The 23,876-nt window shown below is 54.8% G+C and overlaps 1 protein-coding gene across 2 annotated transcripts in view; it reads right to left on the bottom strand.

Moving 5' to 3' along the window:
- Positions 1-4,482: 4,482 nt before the first annotated feature.
- MED27 (mediator complex subunit 27) overlaps positions 4,483-23,876 on the bottom strand; it is a 218,366-nt gene continuing 198,972 nt past the window's right edge. Inside the window, exons 7-8 of one of the 2 annotated variants that reach the window (XM_043916544.1) lie at positions 6,996-7,073; positions 4,483-5,022 (exon numbers count right to left, since the gene is read on the bottom strand). In XM_043916544.1, the coding sequence (XP_043772479.1) occupies positions 4,888-5,022; positions 6,996-7,073 (213 nt within the window). In that variant the 3' untranslated portion in view covers positions 4,483-4,887. Of the gene's footprint in view, positions 5,023-6,995; positions 7,074-10,530; positions 21,435-23,876 lie in introns of those variants that run through there. The other variant, XM_043916543.1, reaches the window with a different exon arrangement.

Below are 23,876 nucleotides of genomic sequence, written 5' to 3'. Positions count from 1 at the left end.
GCCCAGAGGGTTGCTTCACTCCTTTGTCACTACCTGGGGTCCCGCGAGGCTGCAGAAGCCCGCTGCCGGCAGGAGCCACCTGTGCGGTGAGCACCAGGCCGCCGCGCCCACTGTCCCCGAGGACAGCCAACCTGCAGCTGAAATTTCAAACTCGATTAGCACAGAGACAGGCTGAAGCCGCTCTCGAGTAACTAATTGTCTGAGAGCTGCCAAGACGAGCCTCTACCAGGGATATGCCTGTGAACGTGAAGGTTTAGCTCTTCGAGTACAAATAATAGGGAGCAGCCAGCCAGCAATTTGAAGTGCAACTCGGGAGGGATGCTGGGAGGTTCCTTCCATTAATTTGAGGAGCGGGGGTGGGGATGAGAGTGGGGGTAGGACGGCAGAGATGGGGAAATAAACCTGCCTGTCCCAGAAAGTGAAGCCTAATTATTCCCCGGGCAGATGAGCTGGAGGACAGGCTTGTCCACGGACACCACAGGCTCATCTCCGAGGCGCACCCTATGCGGGCTTGAATGAGCTTTCTCTGAGACAGAACAGCCTGGCTGGCTGCACCCCGAGTGAGGAGGTGGAGCGGACTGGCCCACCCTCTCCTGTCAAAGGCAGGACACTGAAAGTCCCTGCTCATTTCCGGCGCGCCAGCGGAGATGCAGATGCTGGGTGGCAGAGACAAGCCAGGTGAGTGGTCATATTCTGTCCTCTCTCCACAGACCCCACGGCCCAGCGACACCTCCCGTCCAGTGGGCGGGTGTTCCGGATCTTACTGGGATTCCTGGTGGCTGAAGCCGCCGTCCCCTCTCCTCCCAGCTCGGGTGACCTTAAAAGGCTCTCAATTTAGCAGCAGGCCCACACTCTGACACTCAAAACGCGATGGAGAGTTGGCACCTTAACACTGAAAGATCATTTTAAGCCCGCAGCTTTCCGTCAGTGGTGTGAAGTGTAAAAACATCACTCGATACCAAAAGACCAATTCCCAATTTAGTTCAGGGGGAAAAAAAAATCTGGCCCACCTTTCCTGGCCCTCCTCATCCCATCCTGCCAGCTCCTAACGGGTGCCCTGCTGATCAACAGGAACCCGGCCGGCGGAAAGCACGGAAAAGACACATCGCTGCTCAACCTGGCAGACGCAACTGTAAGACAGATTTCCAAGTTTGGGCCGAGGGAGCTTCTTGGGCAATTCTCGACACAACATGCCCCGCAGAGCAGGGACTGCTCAGCCCCTCTGCTCCTGGAGAAAAAGTGACGAGGGCGGTGGGACACCCAGGCCCCTCCAGGCCCCGTGCACATGATGGGCAAAACAGCACAAACCCACACAGGAGGAAATCAACAACATATGGGAAGCGCCTGGTACAGAGAAGATGCTGGGCTGTCCGGGCGGTCATCAAGTCACCTAGAACACCTTGTGGTTCTGGCCTAGAGCTCGCTGCATAGTCTAAGTGACGGGGTCGGGTGGGGGGTGGCTGGCACAGCGCTGATGGCCATGCCTGCTTCTGCGAGGGGCTCCCCTGGGTGGTTCTGGCCCCAGGGACGGTGCCCCTAGCAGCGCCAGGGCCCAGCTTCCTCACAGTCCACGTCTTGGAACTGACCCCAGCCCACCCCCAGTCTGTTTTTGCCCACTCCAGGTCAGTGCGGTCTTTATGTTGGAAAGGTGGACACACAGCCAGGCTCTCTCATGGGCGTCTCTGAAGCACCAAGCATTCAGGGATCTGGCGAGCAAACCCCTCCCCTTTCCAGGCCCGGCCCTCTCCCTTTCAGCTTCCCCTTCTAGGCACTGAAGAAGGTCAGAGAGGAGAACACCCTAAAGGTTGCCTAGCCTGACCCTTGTACCTTTTTCCCCTTTTAATTAGGGAAAATTAAAAAATAGAAAAATAGAATCACAAGCATCACCCACCTATCCGATGCCCATCTTCAGTGATTATCTACCCATGGAACATTACGTTTTGTCTACAAGCCCCCCAGCCCCCTCCAGCTCTCCTGCCTTGCTGGCCCTGGGCCACTGACATGCGTGTTATGGGAGAGGATGAGTGACTTGTCCAAGTCCTACAGCTGGGAGCAGGAGGAGGGAGCTGCGGTTCTGACCCGGCCACCCTCTTCACACCTGCTGTGGCTACGCTCCAGCTGTGCTGTTACTAAACTTTTATTGAGGTATATAGCTGCTTTACAATCTTGTGTTAGCGTCTGGTGTTGTGTGTTATTATTTAACATTTTTCTTTAATGGTCTTGCTTTTCCCCCTAAGTACATTATTTTAACGCAGAAGCTCCTGTAGTGAGACCAAGAACCATGCCACTCAGACCTGAGCAGAAACGACCGCCTGCCCAGGGCCCTGAACGCGAAGTCTGCTCTCTCCACTGGAAACGGAGCTCAGCGGGAGGTGGAGGGATCTTTGGGACCAACTAGGAGGCTCTCAGATTTGCTGCCAACACTGAAAAATCCAAATGGCTCTCTGACAACGTGGTGTTGCTGCTGTTGTTTAGTCATTAAGCTGTGTCCGGCTCTTGGCGACCCCATGGACTTTAGCCTCACCAGGCTCCTCTGTCCGTGGGATTTCCCAGGCAGGAATACTGGGAGTTGGTTGCCATTTCTTTCTCCAGCGGCTCTTCCTGACCCAGTGATCAGACCCTCATCTCCTGCACTGGCAGGTGAGTTCTTTACCGCCGGGCCACCAGGGAAGCCCCACAATGTGGTGTACTGTTACCGTAATCCCATCGATTGTCAGAGGGCTGGTTCACACGCGGGAAGGTCCCCGACGTGGGCTCTCAGCCAGCTGGCCGTCAAGATGCACCAGTCATCAGCGTGTGCTCCAACCTGTCACAGCTGGTCATCTTGTCGTCACTTCACACGGGCTCTGCATACCTGTACGTCCTGCATGGGGTCTTTTATTTGCCATTTAAATGTCTTTAAAAAGACGTGCAGCTGTGCAACAAAATGTTATTATACACTCAGTGACCTCAATTCTGGGTTTTCTTGCAACAAACAAGTGTCCCACAAGACCAAAGAAAGGAAGATACCAGCAAGTCATTGGAGCTGCGTTACTAGGAGCTCTGGGAAGGGATCGCCTGTCACATGTTAGACAGTGAGACTCAAGCCAGGAGAAACCGCCAACCCCCTTGGAAGAGATGAAAGCAATTTCAGAGCCATGAAAGGCTGGTGTGACCGATTCATGTGTCACACAGGATTATCATTAAAGCCCGTGCCATGGTTTAATTGGCAGCATGTTTTTCTTTCTTAGGGGGATCATGAAATAATGGTGCATCTTACAAGTGATGGCATCTTAAATGTGATAAATCCTGGTATTTAATCTAAAATCACCTGCTGTGTGCAAACACTCCTGTACCACATCGTGCCGCCGCTCCCCCTCCTGACCCAAACTGGGCCCTGAGAACACTGCCATCTCCTAGAGACCAGTGGTTCTCAGACCGGGGCCCACATCCAGACTTGCTAACAACCAGGGCGCTGGGCCCCAGCCCCAGCCTCTGATTCAGCCAGTCTGGGGTGGGGCCTGAGGATTTGTGTGTTTTTAAAATATTTATTTGGCTGCACTGGGTCTCAGTTGTGGCATGCGGGATCTTTAGTTGTGGCCTGTGAACTCTTAGTTGAGGCTTGTGGAATCTAGTTCTCTGATCAGGGATCGAACCTGGGTCCTCTGCACTGGGAGCGCAGACTCTGGGCCTCTGGACCTCCAGGGAAGTTCTGAGGCTTTGTTCTAACAAGCTTCCAGCACGCCACGGCTACTGAACCACTCTCTGGGGTGGCACTGTCCTACTGCTTCTCCCATCACTAAACCCCCTTCATTCTCTGGCACTTCTCATCTTGGCAGGGGTAAGTGAGGAGGGTCTGGGTGGTACCAGAACACAGGTGGGCGCCATGCATCCTTTTGGACCCCTCAGAAAGCAGTGTCTCTCTGGCCCTCTTAACCGCAAAGAGAACTTGACTTGTCTCTGGGCTGGGCCTGCTGGAAAAGCTCTGGGGACTTGCTCATCCTTCTCAAGACCTTCAGCAGGTCAACGCTTCTTCATATTTGCAGGTCATGGCTTTAAACGGGGTTGAAGCCCTGAATAAACTCAGCAGATGGGGCTGGAATCTGCTTGTGGTTAAGATTCAGGACAAAACGGGACCAGCAAGCCAGGCACAGCTGAGTGCCCTCTCACGCACGGTCTGCTGGCAACGCAGGCAGATTCCTTTCCCTTTGGTATATGTGTGTGTTACTGGTTTAGTAAAACAAAACATCTGTGCACTTCTCTTCTCAAAAAGAACAATCCAGTTTTCAAGCTGCTGAAACGTCTTTGAAATGGAATATTTGCCAACACTGCCCTCTCTCCCAAAAGCAAGAAACAGGGAGATGTGTCCTCAAAAAGAATTATTTCAAACGCAGACATTACTAAGTTTTACATTTTTTTTTTCCTTCAAAAGGCCCAGATCTGCTCACGTGTTCACAGAACTGAACGCAAAAGGTGGTTTAAGAAGCAGGACACGAAGCCTTATCCCGGGTAGAAAAGGTTTATTGCTTATAAAAATAAGTTATGGAACAGAACAAAAAACTCGGCATGACAAGGGCTCATTCCAACTACAAAACGACTTAGAACACAGATCCAGGAGGGCTGATGGACCAGCATGGTGAACACACACAGGGAAACACGCTGCCTAACTTCCCCGTCCTGGGTCCTGAGGCGCTCTCTGCACCTCCACACGCCCTCTCCACGGTGTGACAGTCCCGTCAACAGAGGGGACTCTGCTGTTCGCCAAGCCTGAGCGCGCGACGGAAGCGAGCAGGTGGCGGAACTGCCATTCTGGCCATGAAGACACATCTGAGCCATCGCTGTGACGGAGGGCTTGCCTGGGAAGGTTCTGGGTGGGGGTCTGGGGGCCGGCGCGGGGCTGGGGTGGGATTACTGCCGGCAGGTGTCGTGGAAGGCCTCGAGGGTGCGGAAATCCCTCCAGGTGGGGGGCAGGCCGTCCTGCAGAAACTTCCCGCAGCGCTGGCACGGGGCCTGGAACAGCTTTATGTAACTTCTTAGCCAGGTCTAAAAAGAGAAGTGAGGAGAGAAGTCAAAGACACGGATCCGGGTGCTTCCAATGTCATCCTTTCTGCCCAGCCTAATGATCTCTAGGACGGAGGACCTGGGCTGGCCGTGACCCTGGGAGGTGCCCCGAGATTTTACAGAAAGCTCCTTGGAGCATCCACAAGGTCACAGCGCTGCTGAGTCTCAGTTCCAATGCCCCGGGCCCCTCCTGACTAGGGGAGTTTTAAAATAGAAGTCCCTACTCTGGGAGGCAGGCAGGGCTCCCGGAGAGGGGTGCGTGTGAACCTCGGCCCAGCCTCGTGGCTCAGGGGCCACGTGTAACCACATTCCATCCGAGTCCCGGGTCTTCTGAACACCGGCATCAAGCCTCTCCGTGTTCACCACCCAGAGGTGGCCCCAGACATGCAGAGAGAGGGCGAGCGGAGACTTCCCCGCTAAGGTCGAACGCCTTCTTACTAATCTGATTGCACAGGTCACCACTCACTGTCACAACGTGGCCCGACACACCTGCGGGGAGGGCGGGGACAACCCGGCGCCACCGACTAACGCAATAAGTGGCAAGTGCACACTCGCGGGTTCGGGGGCAGAGTTCCTTTGGGCATCATACATAAGGATGAGACTCGTAACTCAATTCCCCGACTCAAGGAGACGCACAGCCACGCCAGCCCAAAGTCACGGCAACCGGCCAGCAAGGGGGGGCGTGTGCCACTGTGATCACTTATGTCGGTTGGAGATCGCTCCTGGGAGACGTCAGCCATGTTGACTGACACAAATCCTGCCGTCTTCATCACAGCGGGCCTCCTGCTGGCTGACCGTGGCCCACCCATCCTGCCCCCTCCAAAGGCTTGGGGTCTGAGGTTCTGGCAACAGATGTGAGGAGGTCAATGGTCATTCAGTTAAACTATTTATCCTTTCTAAAGGGAAACCAGGCATTATAACACGTTAGGTTAAAAAGCAAGTCTTTCCATCCGCCCAAGCAGCGAGACTGCTGACTGAGAGTGTTCTCCATACATGAGAGAACCGCTCTGTGATGGCGCCACGGAGCCCGGGTCTGCACGTTCAGCCTCCCCATCGTGGGAGCCCATCAACGAGCCGGGGTGTATTTCCTAGGTCATGAACTACAGGCTCCTAGAAGCTTAGCTGCGGCGGCGGCGAACGTGACGAGGTGGATCGCAGGAGCGCCACTCCACGTGGCTGTCAGCACTGATGGGGACTTGCTAATAGGCCCGCACTCTAAGGGGCAGCCCCCAGGCAGGAGTGAAGCAGGGAGCGTCAGTCCCAGTGAGAGAGGAGCCAACGATGCGAGGGCGTGACGCTGTGGTGCCGAAACAGCGGGCCGCCTCTGCCAGGATGGGGGCCAGCTGTGAGCCCGGCTGAGGTTGACTGGCGGGCATGTGATAACCTGACGAACTGCCTTGGGGGGTGGGGGAGAGGGATGGAGGGCAGAAGGGAGTACTGACACGGAGGACTGATCTCCATGACGTAAGCGTTCTGGTTCCATGTCAAGTCACCAATGGTTAAACCACCGGCTTGAGAAATCCTCAAAGTTAACGAGAGCTGGCGGGAGCTGGCACACACGGGGAATAGCTGTTTCTGGTCCCTCCCCATCCTGAGCTCCGACCTAAGAGTCTAAGGAGTGGGTGTCTTGGAAGAACGATGTCACTGTGGCTGCTCCAGCACCAAGCTCGGGGCCCGGCACAGATCAGGAAGGAGCTCGATAAACACCTACTGACTAAATCAATGCCGGAAGCTGTGTCGGGAGGTCACCTCTGAAACCACGTGTTTGGCAATGATAGGAAAACCAGTTAACGGAGTTGGATGTGGTTTATCTTAGATCCCTGCCCAGCTGAAAGGAAGTATCACTTCCGCACTGGGCCGTCTCCCTGGCGAGGCCCCTGTGGCTACCTTCTGAGCTGTCTGTCTTCACTTGAGGGGCCAAGGCTTCACTAGGCGTGACCTCTAGAGCCACTTACCATGAAGGAGCGGACCACGACGTCAGGCATCTGGGGCAGCTGGTAGTGGAGCAGGGCGGTGGTGGCATGGTCAGTCACCTGGAAACCAAGGATAAGGGCTGGGTCAGAGCCACTCAGAACCAGCAGAGAAAACGAGAAGGTGCTCCTTTTATCTGACGGCTGGTGGAGGAAAAGATACCTAATACAGCCTGGGTGGAAAGCTAGTTAGCAAGGTTGGGGGCAGGGAAGGGGAGGGGAGGAGTGTTGAGAGCAGAAAGGACATAAATATTCATGCCCGGGGCCAAGTGAAGTGTGGAACCTTCCAGCAACTCCAGGTAGGCTGCAGCACCTGAGAAAGGTGTGGCCGGGGGCTGGTGGAGAGGTCAAACAATGGCGGGTGCCAGGGGCTTTGCCAGCCCCTCCACTGCATGCAACACTGCCTGGACACAGAGGCTCTTTCCAACTGTCCGTGTTCAACTTGTCTTTACCCGGGAATGATGTTCCTGCCAGTGTAACCGGTCTGTCTCTCTGCCTCCTTTAATTCCCATTCTGTCTCATAACTTGTAGCTGTATGTGTTCTCCGACCAGGATTCTGCTCATTTCTGAGGATCCTTCCCCGGGGCCTCAGAGACACTACCGTCCTCACCAGCTGTGCCGCTCCCAGTGCGGTCCTCTGTCTGGCCAGCTCCCTGAAAGCTGTGGTCCAGTGGGCCACACCCGCTGTCTCAACTCCCCCAGCAGGGCCAAGGGCATCACGGCTCTAAGTTCATGCAGGACATCTGGGGACAAGATGGAACGTGTGCTGGGTTTCCGCCCTAGCTCTGCCTGCTGACTTTGATCCATCAAATCTCTCTGGGTCTCAGTGTCCCTCCTGAAAAGCAAAGTGCTGGCCGAAGATCCCCTGTAGTTCTGAAATGTGATGACACCCTGGATCGCTAATGCCTGCCATCCATCAGCAGATGAATAGATTGTTCCTAATTTGATAGCTGTGTTCAAACTCATGGTTTATCTGATTGTCTTCATTAGGGAATCCTGCCATTACAAATGATGTGGTCAAAAGACAAAAGGAAACAGAAACACCAAACAAAACGATCAACTTTGCGAACAAGAGTAATCATGGTCTGCTTGTGTCAACTCGCCTGTCTTCCTGCTGAGAAATGGAATACTTCCTGCCGGATCAGGCTGTGTGTATCTCTTCAGTCGGCACCGCTCCCACCAGGACACCACGACGTGCTGACAGACCTCAGCAGCAGTTAAGCAAACTGGTCAGGTGGAAAGCAGCAGAGCTGGTTTGGTCTGGGTTCCGCAAGGGGCGTTGCGAGTGATCCAGAAATTAGTCCACCTGTGTGTCTACACTCAAGGTCAGAGAGCGCACGCCCTGAAGAGCAAGGAGGCAGGCTCCCCAGCTCACAGAACCTCTCGAGGTCGTGGCTTCCCCCTGGATGAAATGGTCATGCGTGAAGTGCTCATCCCCCAGCCGTGCCCTGGGCCCACCTGCCCCCTCTCTTCCGCTCTCCCTGGCCCTGGGACTGGCCCTCTCTCCCGCTGGACTTTCAGGGCCTGCCTGGTGGCTAGTGGACTCGGCGAGATGACCAGCTCTGTGCGGGCGAGGATCACGCCCAGCCAGTTCATGCTGTGTCCCCGGGGCCTAGACTATCACCTGGCATCTAGCAGGTGCTCAGCACATGTTTGTTGAATAAAGAAATAAACTATAAAATGGTCATTCACCAAAAGCCATGAACCAGAAACACCTGTGCCGGCTTTCCTGCAAACCAGCCATGGTTCATGTATCCAACCACGCCGAGAAATTCTTACCCAAGTGACTTTCAAGATAAATGGTACTTATTCCTTCAAGTGCAAAGACTGTTTTTATTTTAAGAATTTTTGACAGACAGCTTTCTAAAATGAGCAAGGCTTTAAAAAAAAAAACATACAGTAGAATGATAACTTGGCAAAATGGCGGGTTGTGGTTGGCGGGGTGAAATGAACGGCTACAAAACGCAGCGAAGCCAACTGGGCCCCGAGGATGCCTGAGCTTAGAGCTTGGTTCGTACCCATCCAGGTGCCTGCTAAAAAAAAGTCCCACACAAGTGCTATTTATAGGCTCATAAGACAATCCTTACAGTTACATTTGCCATCACAAAAGAAACGAAGTTTCTGGAGAATTCCTTCTCCTGTTCCTACCATTTATTTTACCTGCCTCTCAGGAAGTCTCTCTATGTCGCCTCCCTTCTAAGACACCCGGGCCAGTTCTCTGGTTTGCTGACAAGAGTGTACACAAGCACTTGCAGCAGAGAAGCAGGCTGGTGCTGGACGCCCACGTAGGCATCACCCAGGAATGTATTGGAAATGTGAGCTTTTGGGCCCCAGTGCAGACCTAGAATCGAATCTGTGGGGTGGGGGCCCTGAGATCAAGCCGGCCTCTCCAGCTGTTCTTCGGGATCCCAAAATACAGGAGGAGGCAAATGTGAACGGGCACACAGACCCCCTGGGGATCCTGCTGTTCAGTTCAGTTCAGTCATTCAGTCGTGTCCGACTCGTTGCGACCCCATGGACTGCAGCACGCCAGGCCTCCCTGTCCATCGCCAGCTCCCGGAGCTCACTCAAACTTACGTCCATCAAGTCAGTGATGCCATCCAACCATCTCATCCTCTGTCGTCCCCTTCTCCTCCCACCTTCAATCTTTCCCAGCATCAGGGTCTTTTCCAATGAGTCAGCTCTTCGCATCAGGTGGCTAAACTATTGGAGTTTCAGCTTCAGCATCAGTCCTTCCAATGAACACCCAGGACTGATCTCCTTTAGGATGGACTTGTTGGATCTCCTTGCAGTTCAAGGGACTCTCAACAGTCTTCTCCAACACCACAGTTCAAAAGCATCAATTCTTCGGCGCTCAGCTTTCTTTATAGTCCAACTCTCACAGCCATGCATGACCACTGGCTGATTATCACAGGCAGGTGTGGGGTGAGGCCAAGCCTGGGCCTTTCCAGCAGCCCCCCAGCAGCTGAGGAGCCAGGCCGCTCAGGAGGCAGGCTAGGGGAAAACGTGCAGTAGAGGAAAAAGGCATTTCCTCCTGGGGCATGAGCGAAATAAAGGACCACAAACTCGAAGGATCGCTCGTCTTTTTCATGAATCGAAAACAAAGTACACTAGCCAAATCTCGTAGCTACAGTGGGAAGGGGGGCGGGGGCCACGGTCGTGGACCGGTGGGGTTCTCCTTACCTCTGGAAGGTGCTCTTTCAGGACCGTGGGCTGATTTTATGAATCGAGGATAGCCACATTAATGAGAGCTTATGAGGCACGTGCCCCGCTCACTTACTCCTCACACGCACTGGGTCGGGTCGTCTCCTAGGTTCATTCTGTGTGTGTGTTTTAGTCCCTCAGTCCTGTCCGACTCTGCGACCCCAGGACTGTAGCCTGCCAGGCTCCCCTGTCCATGGGATTCTCCAGGCAAGAATACTGGAGTGGGTTGCCATTCCCTTCCCTAGGGGATCTTGCTGACCCAGGGACAGAGCCTGGGTCTCCTGCTTTGCAGGCAGATTCTTTACCTCTGCTGTGCTGGCTCTTAGTTGCAGCATGTGGGATCTAGTTTCCTGACCGGGGATGAAACCTGGGCCCCTTGCATTGGAAATGCAGAGTCAAAGTCACTGAACCACCAGGGAAAGGTCCCCAGGTCCACTTTATAGACGAAGAAATGGAAACTCACAGGCAACACAGCTGGTGAGGGGCAATGGGTGTGTGCGCCCACACCGCCTGCCTCCGGAGACGCCCTGGCCAGCTCTGCGGTCTGTGCACAGAGGCTCCTGTCCCGAGCCCCAGTGTCATCTGCCCACCACCTCCCAGCGCAGCGAAGGATGCAGAAAGCCAGAGTCCCACTGCTAGGTGCAGGTTAGGTCTGGAAATGTGGCTGCCGGGCTAACAGGCTTCTCCAGAGCAGGACAAACCACACTAACTAGAAAACATCCTTTTCCAGAAATGGCTGGGGTCACACACCAAAGCTCTGTTTTGGCATCTGGCTCCCAGGCAGGGCACGGATTCAGTTTTCCCATTACTGGGTCAGCAACTTGGCCAAATTCAGGCTCTTTTTCAAAAGGTCCAGTATATTCTCTTCATTGCCAAATGGTGGCAGCTTTTTCCAGCGCTGACACGATCGTTGAATTTCTTCAACTTCCCATCTCCAATTACAGAAATATTTTAGTAGAGGGAAACAAAGCTAACTGGTTTGCTATGTTTTCCCTTCCTGACACCTCCCAAATTTCCTCCCCTGGTTTTCACGTTCCCAGGGCTGAAGTCCAACGCGGTTGGGTATGACATGGTCGTCAGATACTGGAGAAATTCACCTGCATTGATCTTCCTTTTTGTCAAAACATTCCATCTTCAGTACTTGTTTTGTTTTACACTTTTTAACAACAAAATTGTTTTGTTTCTTTTTTTCACTCAGCATCCAAGATGTGGGAGAAAAAAACAAGCCTGGGGCAACAGCAACAAAGATGGCTATTAACTAATTTAAACTGACTCCGGGCCAACCCCACCGAGGCTCGGTCCCATTGTGATGTCGAGCTAATGAGATTCCGCTGGGAGATGAAAGCCACCCCGTCCAGCAGCGGAGGCCGCAGAAGGGCACTAATGCTCTCGTGGGAGAGGGGCCATTCTTCCCACCAGTGAGTGCGGGTTTGAAGACAGCGCAGAAAAGATCAAAGCAGATGGTGAACCCAAGGAGAGGGAGGGAGGAGACGACATGAAAGTAACAATAAGCCAAGGAGATAGGGGAAGCGGGAAAGAGGATTGGGAGGAGGCGGGCAGGGGTGACCGTACAGGCAGGAAGAGGACGCCACAGAAAGACAGAGGGCCTCAAGGAGGAGTATGCAGACACCAGGGACTCTGCCAAGAGATGTCCCATCTATCCTCAAGGCCAAGAGAAAGTGCAGATGCTCTGGCTCAGTTTGGGGTGTGCACCCCACCCCCAGCCCCGGCTCGGGCTGGACTGCAGGGAGGGTGATGCCTCTATTGTTGCCAACACACCCACTCTGCTCTGTGAAACTGACTCCCAGTTTTTTCCTCCACCGATCAAGCTTACAAACCACCCCCCTTCCCAGGCTCAGAGAGGCAGAAGAGGTCTTCCTGCACCCAAACCGACAGGGAACTCAGCTCAGAAGGAGAGAGAGGAGTCTTTCAAGAGACCTTGGAACAGCTGCCAGTCAACACGCTGGAAGAGACGCCAGTCACAACAAGCCTCTGGAAGCTCCCTGGCCATATTGTGTGCAAAGAGCTGACATCGACAGGGTCCCGGGGAGGTCACGAGCTGTTTCAGCTGAACCCTACGTGGAACCGCCTGCAGCCAGGGCAGGGCTCTGAGTCGACAGCGACTGAGCACCGGTTCTGAGCGAGGGCTGACTGCGCCCCTTTGGATCGTGCCTGTCACTTAGGAGCCAGGTGGCTGTGGACGAGGATTAAATGCGTCAATACAGGGACAGTGCGTGAAAAGGGGCTGACACCCACCCAGCGGGAGTCACCCTCCCCTTCCCCACAACCCTGGGAGGAGGCTACGAACAGGGGACGACTTCCACTCCAAGTGAGGGAGCGAAGCCACAGGGAGGTGACGTGCCCAAGCCAAGCGGCTCCTGAGCAGCAGGGCAGGGCCCCAGGGTTGGGGGGTGGATAGAGCCTGCGGGGTAGGGGGTACAGACAGGAGGCAGAGAAGGCCATCCCCCACTGGGAGTGGAGCCCAGGACTCTCAGATGGAGGCGGGACTCGGTCCCAAGCCTGTTCATGCCGCCTCAGCTCTCACCACCAACATTCTCCCCACTGGCGCGGCTGCCCTCCGCCTCCCCCACCGGGAGCTTCTGCCCTTCCCGCTCAACGGCCCACCCAGGACCCCCCAGAGCTCAAGAGGGAGTGAGTCTCCTGGCCTTGCAGAAAGAACGAAGGGGGAAACGGCAGGTAAAGCCAGCAGTGTCAAGTCAGGCGTGCACCTGTGTGCATCAAGGAAAACTGAAAGCAGAGTCTGGCAGGGGGGCTGCTGTTGCAGGGGTGGTGTTGGCACTCAGAGCCCACTCTTCCCTCCACGTGTGCCCGCCTCCAGCTGTGGGGGGGCGGGTGGCGGGGAGAACAGGTTCAAGTCCTGCTAGGCTACTTTCTGCTGAAGGCTGGCCCCTCAGGGCCTGGGTTTGATGGTGGCCAGATAGGCTCTGTTCTTTGTCCATCAAAGTGAAAGTCGCTCAGTCTGGTCTGACTCTTTGCAACCCCATGAAGTATATGGTCCATGGAATTCTCCAGGCCTGGATACTGGAGTGGGCAGCCTTTCCCTTCTCTAGGGGATCTCCCCAACCCAGGGCTTGAACCCAGGTCTTCCGCATCGCAGGCGGATTCTTTACCAGCTGAGCCACAAGGGAAGCTCAAAGGGGAGGTGTCCGTAGGGGAGAACAAAGGGGCGATACGCAGAAAGGGTCAGTGAGATGCGGGGAGGGCACCAGGCCTCCATCCCCCAGCAGTTTCCTCCTTTAAAAAGAATGTGCTGTATTTCGTGGTGGCCCAGGAACTGTCCTCAGGGATTCCTGAGTCCACTATGGTTGCAGGATCATCCTGACTCTGTGCGGGCTTCCAGGCCAGAGGGCACAGCTGGTGTTACAGCAGAGTAAGGCGTTCAGACTCGGGAGGTGGGCCGCCGGGCACCACCCCCCAGCTTCTAGGAGGCAGTCTAGCCGGGCGCCAGGCTCTGTGTGGTTAAAAAGCTCCTCCAGGGGGACTCTGATTTCAGCAGAGTCAGGAACCACAGGTGAACAGGCCACTTCCCACCCCGGACAGCGGCTCCCAGCACCGCAGAGCCCTTCCTCAGGCAGGCAGTGGACGGACGGCACAGAGAGCACAGCTTCTGCCCGCATGCAGCCCGCGACGCCCAGGGCCTTGCCTGCTGAGTCAGGGGAGCTGGGGCCTCTGCCTCTTAAAAGTCCATCCTGCAAGATTAATAAACAGGAGAAGTTAAGTGCCCGAGTGTTTAGAAGTTGCTTATTTAAGAGAGTCTGGTAGAGACCCAGATCTGGCTCTGCTCCAGCAGGGCCGGCTCGCACCCGCTGTGAAGCGGAGCGTCTCGATGCCGGCATGACCGTGAACAAACGGCAGCGAGGGGGTGCGGGGAAGATGACCTGGAGCTGTCGGGAGGCCAGGGCTCCGGCCTGGGTTCCTCACTAATTACCTGGGTGACCTTGGCCACATCACTCCCCCCACTGGCCTTCAGTAAAAGAGGCGGGGATCACTGGGCGCCTCGAGGTCTCGCTTTCGTGGGCGCTGCTGCAGGGCCTAGACTGAACGCCCCGAGGGCGCCCTTGTGTCATGCGCCGCCCTCGGGCCAACCGGAGAGACATGAAAGCCCTCTGTTCTTTTAGAAAAGACAAGCTGGTCCCAGCAGGCGGCAGGGGCACCGGGTCCTGCCTGCCTCCACCTGCTGTCCTGATGGGATGTCAGCCTCACGGGGTCCTCAAATTCTGGGCCGGTTACCAAGAGCTCAGAACCAGGGAGACCATCAGCACAGCGGTGTTCTTGGGAACCTCTTCCCATCTCCACCGGTTTCAGACAGACTGCAGCACAGACTAGCAGGCAGCAAAGCCAAACATTTGTTACTTTGTTGTGCGCACGCTGCTTCTGCCACTCAAAGCAATAAAAAGAAACTTTCATCTGCGGGATACACTTGAAGGCTAAGAGTCTGGGTCTCCACGCTGGGTAGAGACAGACCTGCCCTTAATGAGAGGGACACTGGGAATCTCGTGGAATGAGAAAATTCTTTGTGGGTCTGGGAGTCAAAGAAATGAACCGAGCATGTTAAATGTTTAGAGAGACAGCAGAGCTGCCCCAAGGGTGAGCACTGGTTTTATGGAGAATATTGAAAACAGTCCCAGAAGGACTCATTCCATAAAAAGAGGAACCATCACTGTTTTAAAACTGAGTTATGAAGTCCTGAAAGTGCTGGGGGCTGGGGGCAATGCTGAGCAGTGCAGAGACTGACTTGCAACGCTGGGACGAAGTCCGGGAGGCTGTAAGCATGGGGTTTCATTTTCATCATTTGGCTCGAATCTCTAATCCGTACCCTGGATTTGTGTGCCACGGGTTCACACGCCCAGAGGCCTGAGGAGGAAGCATCGCGGTCCAAGGGGACTAGGGATTTACTTAGACAAGATCAATGTTTCCTTCTGTGCTGATGAAGGAGCCATCTGCATGAGGGCTTATAACTAACTGTCCCCCGGCAACGCTGTGGGGCCGATAGAGGCAGGGCTGTCTGGGCGGGAACTGGGGAGCAAAGATGGACACTGCTCCATCCTGTGCAAAACCCCTCCTTGTGGCTTTGAGATCAAGTTCTGTCTGAGAAGGATGAGGTCTTGTTTGTAAAGTACAGAACATGGCCTGGGGCACGTAGACTGGGGCCTTCCACAAAGAAGTTTTTGTCTGGTGTGAGGGGTTTCCAATCTGACCCTCTTGGAAGTCCCAGCCAGGATGCCACCAATGCCCCAAAGTAAAGCCCCTCAGTGCCCGGGACTTTCGAGCAGACTGGCTGCAGATCCTCCGGAGGCAGACGTGTCTCCCCCAGGCCACTCGGCAGCCGCCTGCAGGAGCCTTCCCGACACGGGAGCACGCGTATGTGGTCCTCGATGACCAGGGGCCCGGTCCTGTCTCCACTGAGCCCCACATCACACCCCAGTGACACTGATGCCTTGGCAACCCCTCCTCCCAGACCGGCTTCCCTGACTCTGCTCTGCCCTCAAGCCTGGGATGCCCTGGCCCTGGCTAACTTCTTCTCCCCGCCGGGAGATTTAGGCCAGGGGGCTCCACCCCCACCCCGGGCCCTCCTGCACCCCCAGCACACCCTGTGGACATTCTGGTTTTGTGCTTGCCCGACTGTGACCAGAAGTCCCTGCCTCGCCGCAGGCGATGCTCTGCACTGGCTCCACTCACCTGGTAGGACCCCAAGAGAAGGAGAGATGGAGAAGGCAGGATGCGATGGATTTATTTTTGGCTGGTGGGGTTAGGGGAGCAGACTAACAGGGGGGTGTTCAGGGGTGGGAAAAGCTGAGGTCATGGGGTAGCCTGGGGAGGAACACCTGGGTGAACAGAAACCCTACGGCGGCCTCGAGGGAACTCTCCAGTCCTGACCAGCTCCGTGCAGCTTCCCTGGGCGGCTCAAGGGTCAAGAATGTGCCTGCAATGCAGGAAGATGTGGGTTTGATCCCTGGGTTGGGAGGATCCCCTGGAGAAGGCAATGACATCCCACTCCAGCATGCCCCCCTGGGAAATCCCATGGAGAGAGGCACCTGCACAGCCCGCGTGGTGGCAGAGTCAGACAGTGACTCAGCCGCCACAAGGGCCTTGTGCGGGGCGAGAGGAGGCCCTGCAAAAGGTCCTTCACATTTCCCAGGATTAAGGAACCAAGACTCCTCATTCAGCTGAACGAAGAAAGTTCAGTGCTCTCCAGATGGTAAAACACCAGGCTCTGCTGCTGGCTGCTGGCAGAGCCCAAGCCCGAGGACACCTGAATTGCTCTGTACCCACTTGGTGTGATGTTATTTTCTGCGGGAACAGCCTGGTGGTTAGAGAAACACATCCAAAGACATCTGGGCTCCCAAGAATACAGACAATACCACCTACTTGCCCCATGAAACTGATGCAACCGCAGGAGAAAGAGCAGATGTTGCAGAGCCCAAGAGCCGGCTCTGCTGCCGTGGCGCTGGGAGCCTCTCGGCAGCCCTGCTGGGTGGGGAACGCTCCCATCTCAGGGGATGGCCAGAGGGGCCACCAGCCCTCTCAGGACACCAAGGCACTGTTTCAGGTCCCGGGACCGTGATTCTACATCAGCCCGTCAGGGCTGCCCAAAGGGTACTGCTGGGGGGGTGGTCTGTAATTTGGGGTGCCGATTCCGTGAGGCAGGTACCCTTATGCCTTTTGTTTCACAGATGAGGGGACTGAGGCAAGGGAGGCCACACGGGGAGTAGTGGCCAGCCCAGGTCTGAACACGCGGCAGCCTGGCCGGACTGCCTCTCTCTGGACTGGTCACGGTGGGGAACGTGACCAGTGAGGCTGAGCCTCATGGTGGTGCAGTGGGGGGGACAGGCATGTTGCCGGGAACATGCTGGGGGTGTGGGAAGGGGTCTGGGGGAGGGCAAGAGGCCGGGCTTCCCAGAAGCAGCTGCTAGGCTCTGCCCCAGGGCACACGCATCTCAGGCAAGCCCTCAGGAAGAAGGAAGCTACGAGATGAGAGCAAGTCCTCTGCGACTCCTCTAATGGTAGAGACCACAAACCACTTCCAGCCGGCAGGCGGGCTTTCCTGCTTCGCGGTAACTCAAGCCTGGGTCTGCGGGAGGCTCTTGGTCATGACCACCCTCTGTGGAGGTGCAGGGAGCCTTGCAGAGGCAGTAAGGTGGGAAAATAAGTGATCAACCCTATCCTGCTTTAGAAGCTTGTGAATATTTAAGAGACAATGGGGTGATTAAGGCTCAGGGTGAGTGGAAGGCCCGCCCCCCGGTCCCCGCCTGTTCTCAGCTCCCAGGGCCCTGGGCTGACACTTAACGGCATCCCCTCCTCCCTTCTTTCTGCTGACCCAGTGTAGTCAATGCAGTCCGGCTCTCCGCTCAGGGAAGGGCTGCCCTCTGGGATGACCGTGGAACTGTCCGTCACCTCTCCTGTCCTGAAGCTTGTCGACAGCCCAAGGCTTGGCTCCTTCAGCGTCACCCTGCCATCGCTCACGGAGACCACCAGCAGGAATCTACCTTCCTTCACGAAGCTGCCCCTCAGCCCTTCACTGGCCAAAGGCGCTCCCTTGGCTTTTCCGATTGGGACTACGAAGACACACCTGGGAGGCAGAGACAAAAGCACGGAACCGGGACGCCAACGCCACCATATCTGGTCCATTGTACGTGCTCGCCTTTTGGAAAAGGTTAGCGTTTAAGAGAAAAGGGGACAAAACAGAGGCCCTTCCTATAAATGTGAGACCCTTTTTGGGTTGGGGGCTGTCCCCTCTAGGTGCAGGGCCTCTGCTGATGGCCTCATCTGAGCGGGACACCCGACAAGAGCAAGGACAGAGACCTGGCAGAAGGTAGGGCTCTCACCACAGCCACAGACCTTCCAGGGCCTTCTCTGTGCTGTCTGAAGAGGGGCTTCTGGAAGGAAACGGGAATGAGCTGGTGGGAAGATCCTTAGATATTCTAAGGCACAAGACTGAAAAGAACTGAATGAGTATTTACTGAGCCCCTCTGGGGATGTTCGATGCCACAGCAGGTACAGACATGCACAGCCCTAAGCAAGAGGCGAGTCCTGTCCTCTGGGAACACCCCACGTTGGGACAGCCCCCCTTCCTGGGCTTGGAACTGGTGACAAGTTAGGTTTGTCACGGGCTATCTGGGGAGGCTGGAGGAGAAAATGGCAACCCACTCCAGTGTTCTTGCCTGGGAAGTCCCATGGATCGAGAAGCCTGGCGGGCTACAGTCCATGGGCTGGCAAAAGAGCTGGCCAGGACTTAGCCAACGAGCAACAATGTGAATAGGCACTTGGTTTATGCGAGGGGCTCAGTGCCTCAGAAATTTCAGAGAACTGACTTTTCTGGGACAGAATCTCATCTGTTGACAAGTTCTGGGTAGCCACTTAATAAAGCTTCCCCTGGATAAAGCCTCCCCCCACAGAGGCCAGTGTTGGGATCGAAGCCTGAATGAGGGAGTGAACAAACGAATGAGTGAACCCAAGAATGGAAAAGCAGTGGCGGCCAGCCCACCTTCCACGGCCAAGCTCAGTAAGGGACTGAAGGGGTTCCTCTTCCCTATGCTGCCCCTAGAATACAGACCAAGGCAGTCCTGGACACCTGGGGCTGCGACTTCTGTGCTCTCCCCTGAGTGAAAGGGCTGGGGTGCAGGCCGGACCCTCCGATGCCACCTCTTCGTCCCCGCCAGCCTACCTGGGGCTGAGAGCCCTCCCCGTCTCTCTGGCCTCCCTGCCAGGATTTAACTCGCTAAGTAGCTGCAGAGTTGCTCCCGCTCTTCCCAAGTTACTGGATGAAAATGCCCACTGTTTTGAAGAGAGGAGGTTAAAGATCAAAACAGTGAGTGCCCCTGCAGAGTTTAAATGTCAGAAAAATCCAAACACGCTTGAAACCTTTCCCAGCTCTTTGTGATTCTGCCCTTTTAGACGGTCCCCCCTATTTCCAAGCTCCATTCTCTGAATCTGCTCTGCTGGAGACTTGCCGGCTATAAAAAGCTCCTTCGCCCCAGGACCGAGTGCACAGCGCCTCCGGGGCACCGCGGTAAATGACGGGGGCCTGTTGGCAGCCGCGGACCCACGGCCAGCTGTCCCTGGCCTTCCATTGCGCCCCACCACCGGGGAAGGGGGCTAATGAGGACGAGGGAAAGGGCTCGCCGACAGGCCCTGTAGCAGACAAAAGGCAGGTCATGCTAGCTTCCGGGGGTCGGATTTACCTTGGTACCTTGCGTGCTCGTCTTTAACCTGGGGAGCCAGGATCACACTGAGGAGAATTTGACAGGTATGAGTTTCCAGAAATAAAAAGGCAACTGTGAGCTTGGCATGGCTCTGTGAGTCAATGCCCCCTCCCAGCCCCAGCTTTGTCACTTTGCAGGGAAAGACCTGGGAGGGCTTTCCGCCTTCCCGTCGGGTCTCTCTGCAGTGGCCACCGCTGCTACTTGTGGGCAAGAAAACACACACGATTCGCAGCAACTGCAACCACATAATGACTGCCTAGGAAAGGGAGTGCTAGGGCTCGACCCCAGGGCAATGCAGAGAGTGCTCCCCAAGCGATGCCCGGACAGCCATTCTGGCAGCCAGTGTCCCCGTCTCAGTGCCGGGGCTCAGCTCCGCCATCTACCTACACGGTGAGGACACATTCCTGCCCGAGAAATGCCTTCTCGCTGGTGACCAAGGATCCTCCCTGACCTCGCACTTTCTCAGTCACTTTGACTTCTGTTCCAGGTCAATCTTCCTGGATCAGGGTTGCTCAGTGAGTCTCCCCTGGTCGGGCTGCTGGGTGGGCGTCAGCGGGTGGATGATGGGCAGAAGGGAAGGCTCACCACTGCGATCCCCAGCAGTGTCTTTCTGGGAAACACTACAAGAAACATCAATCAGGACACCTAGACTTTAAGTGGGCAGACAGGAAGAAAACAGAATTCTAAGAAAAAGCTGATACTAAAAAGCTGAGTTGGGAAATGCTGCCATGTCATCTCTTCCTTTGGCATGTTGAGTTTGAAACGCTGAACATCCCGTCAACTGGACCCGGCCTTCAGAATCTGCAGGGAACATATGGCCCCGGCCTTGCTTTCAGTGAGTGGTCTGGTTGTGGCATAGATAGGGCTGGCCTCCGACCTCCAACACGGCCTGAGATGAGCACAATGAAGTAAGCCCAGTGCGGTCACAACCCTGCCCCGCCGTGATTCCACACTACACATTCCTCATCCTCTTCACCAGCGTCTCCCAAGAGAACAAGATCCCGACGCCCTGCCACGCGACTATGATGATAAAGGATTCAACTCAATTCTGTGCTACGTCATTTTCCAATATATTTCTTCATTTGACAGCAAAGAGACAATGCTTCAGGAGGGAAGGGAGTGGATTCTGTAATCCAGTAACTATTACCTGCCCCTGAAATGAGAAAAAGGACCTTAACATCACCTGCCTTTCATTCTCATCAGAAAGCACTCTCTCCTGCCTCCAAATTGTCACTCTTTATAATCTAGTGCAGGTCAGTCTCAGAGGTCAAGTCCATTTAGTTAAAATACAGGTGAGGGGAGGGATGACTGCTCTGCACAAACAGAGCACGCCATTCACCAGCTGAGACAAAGTCCCCATCTCTACCAATTCTTCCACTTCCACTGCTTCGAACAGGTTACATCAACTACAAGGAGGGAAGTGGTGGGTGCGCCAGAGTCTCTCCAACTAGCTAATATCAAATTTTAAACCCTGCCGCATCGTGTTTTTAGTTTTAAAGACATATAAAGAGCGATTGGCAGGTTATTTTTAGGGGCAGTAGAATATAAATATAGCACTCTCTCTCTAAACCCGTGCTTCACCAAATCTGTGTTTCACACATTTTACAACTTCCTAATAAACTTTCTGCTTGCATTCAAAAATACTTAATACCACACAGAACGTTAAAAAATTTATTTGCCAAGGCAAGCCTGGGCAAGGCCCTCCCTCATGAAGGGTATTTGAATGGAAATTGGACCATTGTTAAAATCCCAGGTTATCGGTCTGTGATGCTGGGGGGCCGGGGGGTGGGGGGCGGGCGGTGGAGGGGCTGAAGTCATCGCCTGCCTTCCCTGGAGCCAGAAAGTAACGAACTGCAACACCAGAGGACACGAAGATAAACCAGGTTAACAAAACAAAACAAATCCAAACCATTTTAATGTTCCTCACTGTGAGAGGGAAACAAGATACAGATAACAAGCAGCGTTCTTTCTCCTCAGAATGCTTTTCAACCAGCTCCTAGGGGAGAAACGACAAGAGCCATTGGCATGGACAGAGTTAGCAGTTAAGGCCGAGGCTCTATGTGAGCTGAACAGGTATAGTGGGTCTGGTCACCTAGATAAGAGCGCCTGGATTAACACAGTGTCGCCTATGCTAGCCTCACGTGACTATGGACGTCTTTCCTTTAGGGGCTGGACCCAAAGAGGGAGGCTGTTTTTTCCTTTCTGTGTCTGGGTACCTCAGTTGGGTAAAGACGTGTTAGAAGAGTCCACACTATGATTTTTCAAGATGAATTTTAAATTTCAGACTAATTTCTGGCCTACAGAAACACCGCAGAAATGGTACATACAGTTCCCACAGACCCTTTACCCAGTTTCCCCGCTGTTAGCATCTGTCATTATCAGGTAGGTTCATCACAACCAAGAAACCAATGTTGGTTACTTGTGACTGAGTCCAGCCCAGACTTTAATTGGATTTCACCAGTTTCTCCATTAATAAGTCCTACCTGGCTCAGGATCCAATCCAGGGCAGCACGGTGCACACAGCCGTGATAAGACCAGGACGTTCTCCTGCTTGCACACGCTCCCTAGACAAGTGGGGGTGAGCCTCAGACCCTCCCCAGCCCTGGACATCTATCCCTGGCTTCCCCCTTTCACTGGAGAGGGGTCCAGAGAGCGCTCCGAACTGAGGTACATCAGACACCATCAGAGGCTGGTCCATCATGCTCCTTTGATACGAAGCCCAGAAAGAAAGTGAAGTCACTCAGTCATGTCCAACTCTTTGCGACCCCATGGACTATAGCCTACCAGGCTCCTCAGTCCATGGAATTTTCCAGGCAAAAGTACTAGAGGGCGTTGCCATTTCCTTCCCCAGGGATCTTCCCGAGCCAGTGACTGAACCCGGGTCTCCTGCACTGCAGGCAGACGCTTTACCGTCTGAGCCGCCAGGGCAGCCCACGAAGCCCAAGGCCCACGCCTTAATGGGAACAAGGTTTCCCCTTGGATGAGAACAATGTTCTACAACTTGACAGAGGTGATGGTTGTAGAATGCTGTGAAAGTACTAAAAGCTATGGAACTGCTGACTTTAAAACGATTAGAAATGGTTAGTTTTGTTACATGAATTTCGCCTCAATTGAAGAAACCACCACCACTATCCTATGCTGAGCTACTGGCATACCCCGGACACGGCTGTTACTCAAGCGGGGAAACTCGGGCCCAGCTCTGAAAATCCTGTCCTTCCTCCACACCAATCCCTCCAGTGGTCCCTCACTGATTTGAGAATAAAATTCAAGTTCTGCACCAAGACTGAGAGGCACCTGCCGGCCGGGCCCCAAATCCCACTCTCTCCCACCTGCCCTCCGTCTGTCTGCTCCATCACACGGGCCCCCGTGGTGCAGGGCTATGCCAAGTCCCCCCTCCACACGGGGTTCAGCGCTGCACTTCCTCAGCCTGGGACCCTCTCCCCGTGGCTTTCTACATGGCTGGCTTCTTCACCTGCCTCCTGTCTCGGTTTAACTCATGTTGCATAAAGGACTCCTGTGATCACTCTGATGTGAAGGAGACCCTCCTGTCCCTGACCACAGCCCCCAGGTAACAGCCTGGAGTCCCTTCCTGACCCTCTCTCCCTGTTTGTCTTGTTTCCCCTATAGCACCGAGCCCAGAACCTGCACACGGCAAAGGGGCAAATAAATAACTGCTGTTGAACGAGGAGGCAACAAGTGGACTGACGGCCTCCTCTATCATTTGCACTGCTGGATGGAAGCAGAGACAGGCTGGAGGGCACAGAAGGAGGCTGGTGCCCTGCAGGGGAGCTGGCCTGAGCGCTGTGGGAGGCACCCTCAGAAGCCCCAGGTACTGAGCTGGTCCAGGGAAGGGACCCTTCCACCACTGGGAGCTGGAAATGGATTTTCTCTGGTCACATTTCCTCTTTTTCTGACATCTCCCAGATAGTATTTCTCTTTCAGGGAGCCCGACACCTGAAAAAGATGTACCCCACACTGTAGTACAGAGTGGGGGTGGGGGCAGGGTGAGGGTGGGGCTGGCCTCCTCCTTCAGCCCAGCCTTAAGGCACATGTGTAGGTTACAGGGCTGTGGGAAACTGAATTTAAAAACTGTGTGGTGGGACTTCCCTGGTGGTCCAGTGGTTAAGAATCCACCTGCCAAGGCAGGAGACAAGGGTTCAATCCCTGATCCGGGAAGATCCCACATGCTGTGCGGGGGAGCTAAGCACCACAACCACTAAGACCACAGGCCCTGGAGCCCAGCGCTCCACAGCAAGAGAAGCCAGCGCAACGAGAGGTCTGCGCTCCACAGCCAGCGTGGCCCCCGCTCCCTGCGACTAGAGACAGTCCTCACACGGCAACAAAGACCCAGCACAGCCAAAAAGAAATAAATAAACAAACAAACAAAATTGTGGGTTGATCTTGGGAGAACTCAAAAGCCTCTGATTTTTTCTTTAAA

This window comes from Cervus elaphus, chromosome 11 (genome assembly GCF_910594005.1).
Source record: "Cervus elaphus chromosome 11, mCerEla1.1, whole genome shotgun sequence".
In the NCBI taxonomy this organism is placed as follows: Eukaryota; Metazoa; Chordata; class Mammalia; order Artiodactyla; family Cervidae; genus Cervus; species Cervus elaphus.
Note: the sequence above shows the minus strand (reverse complement) of the source record. Positions and strands in the feature narration are given on the sequence as shown.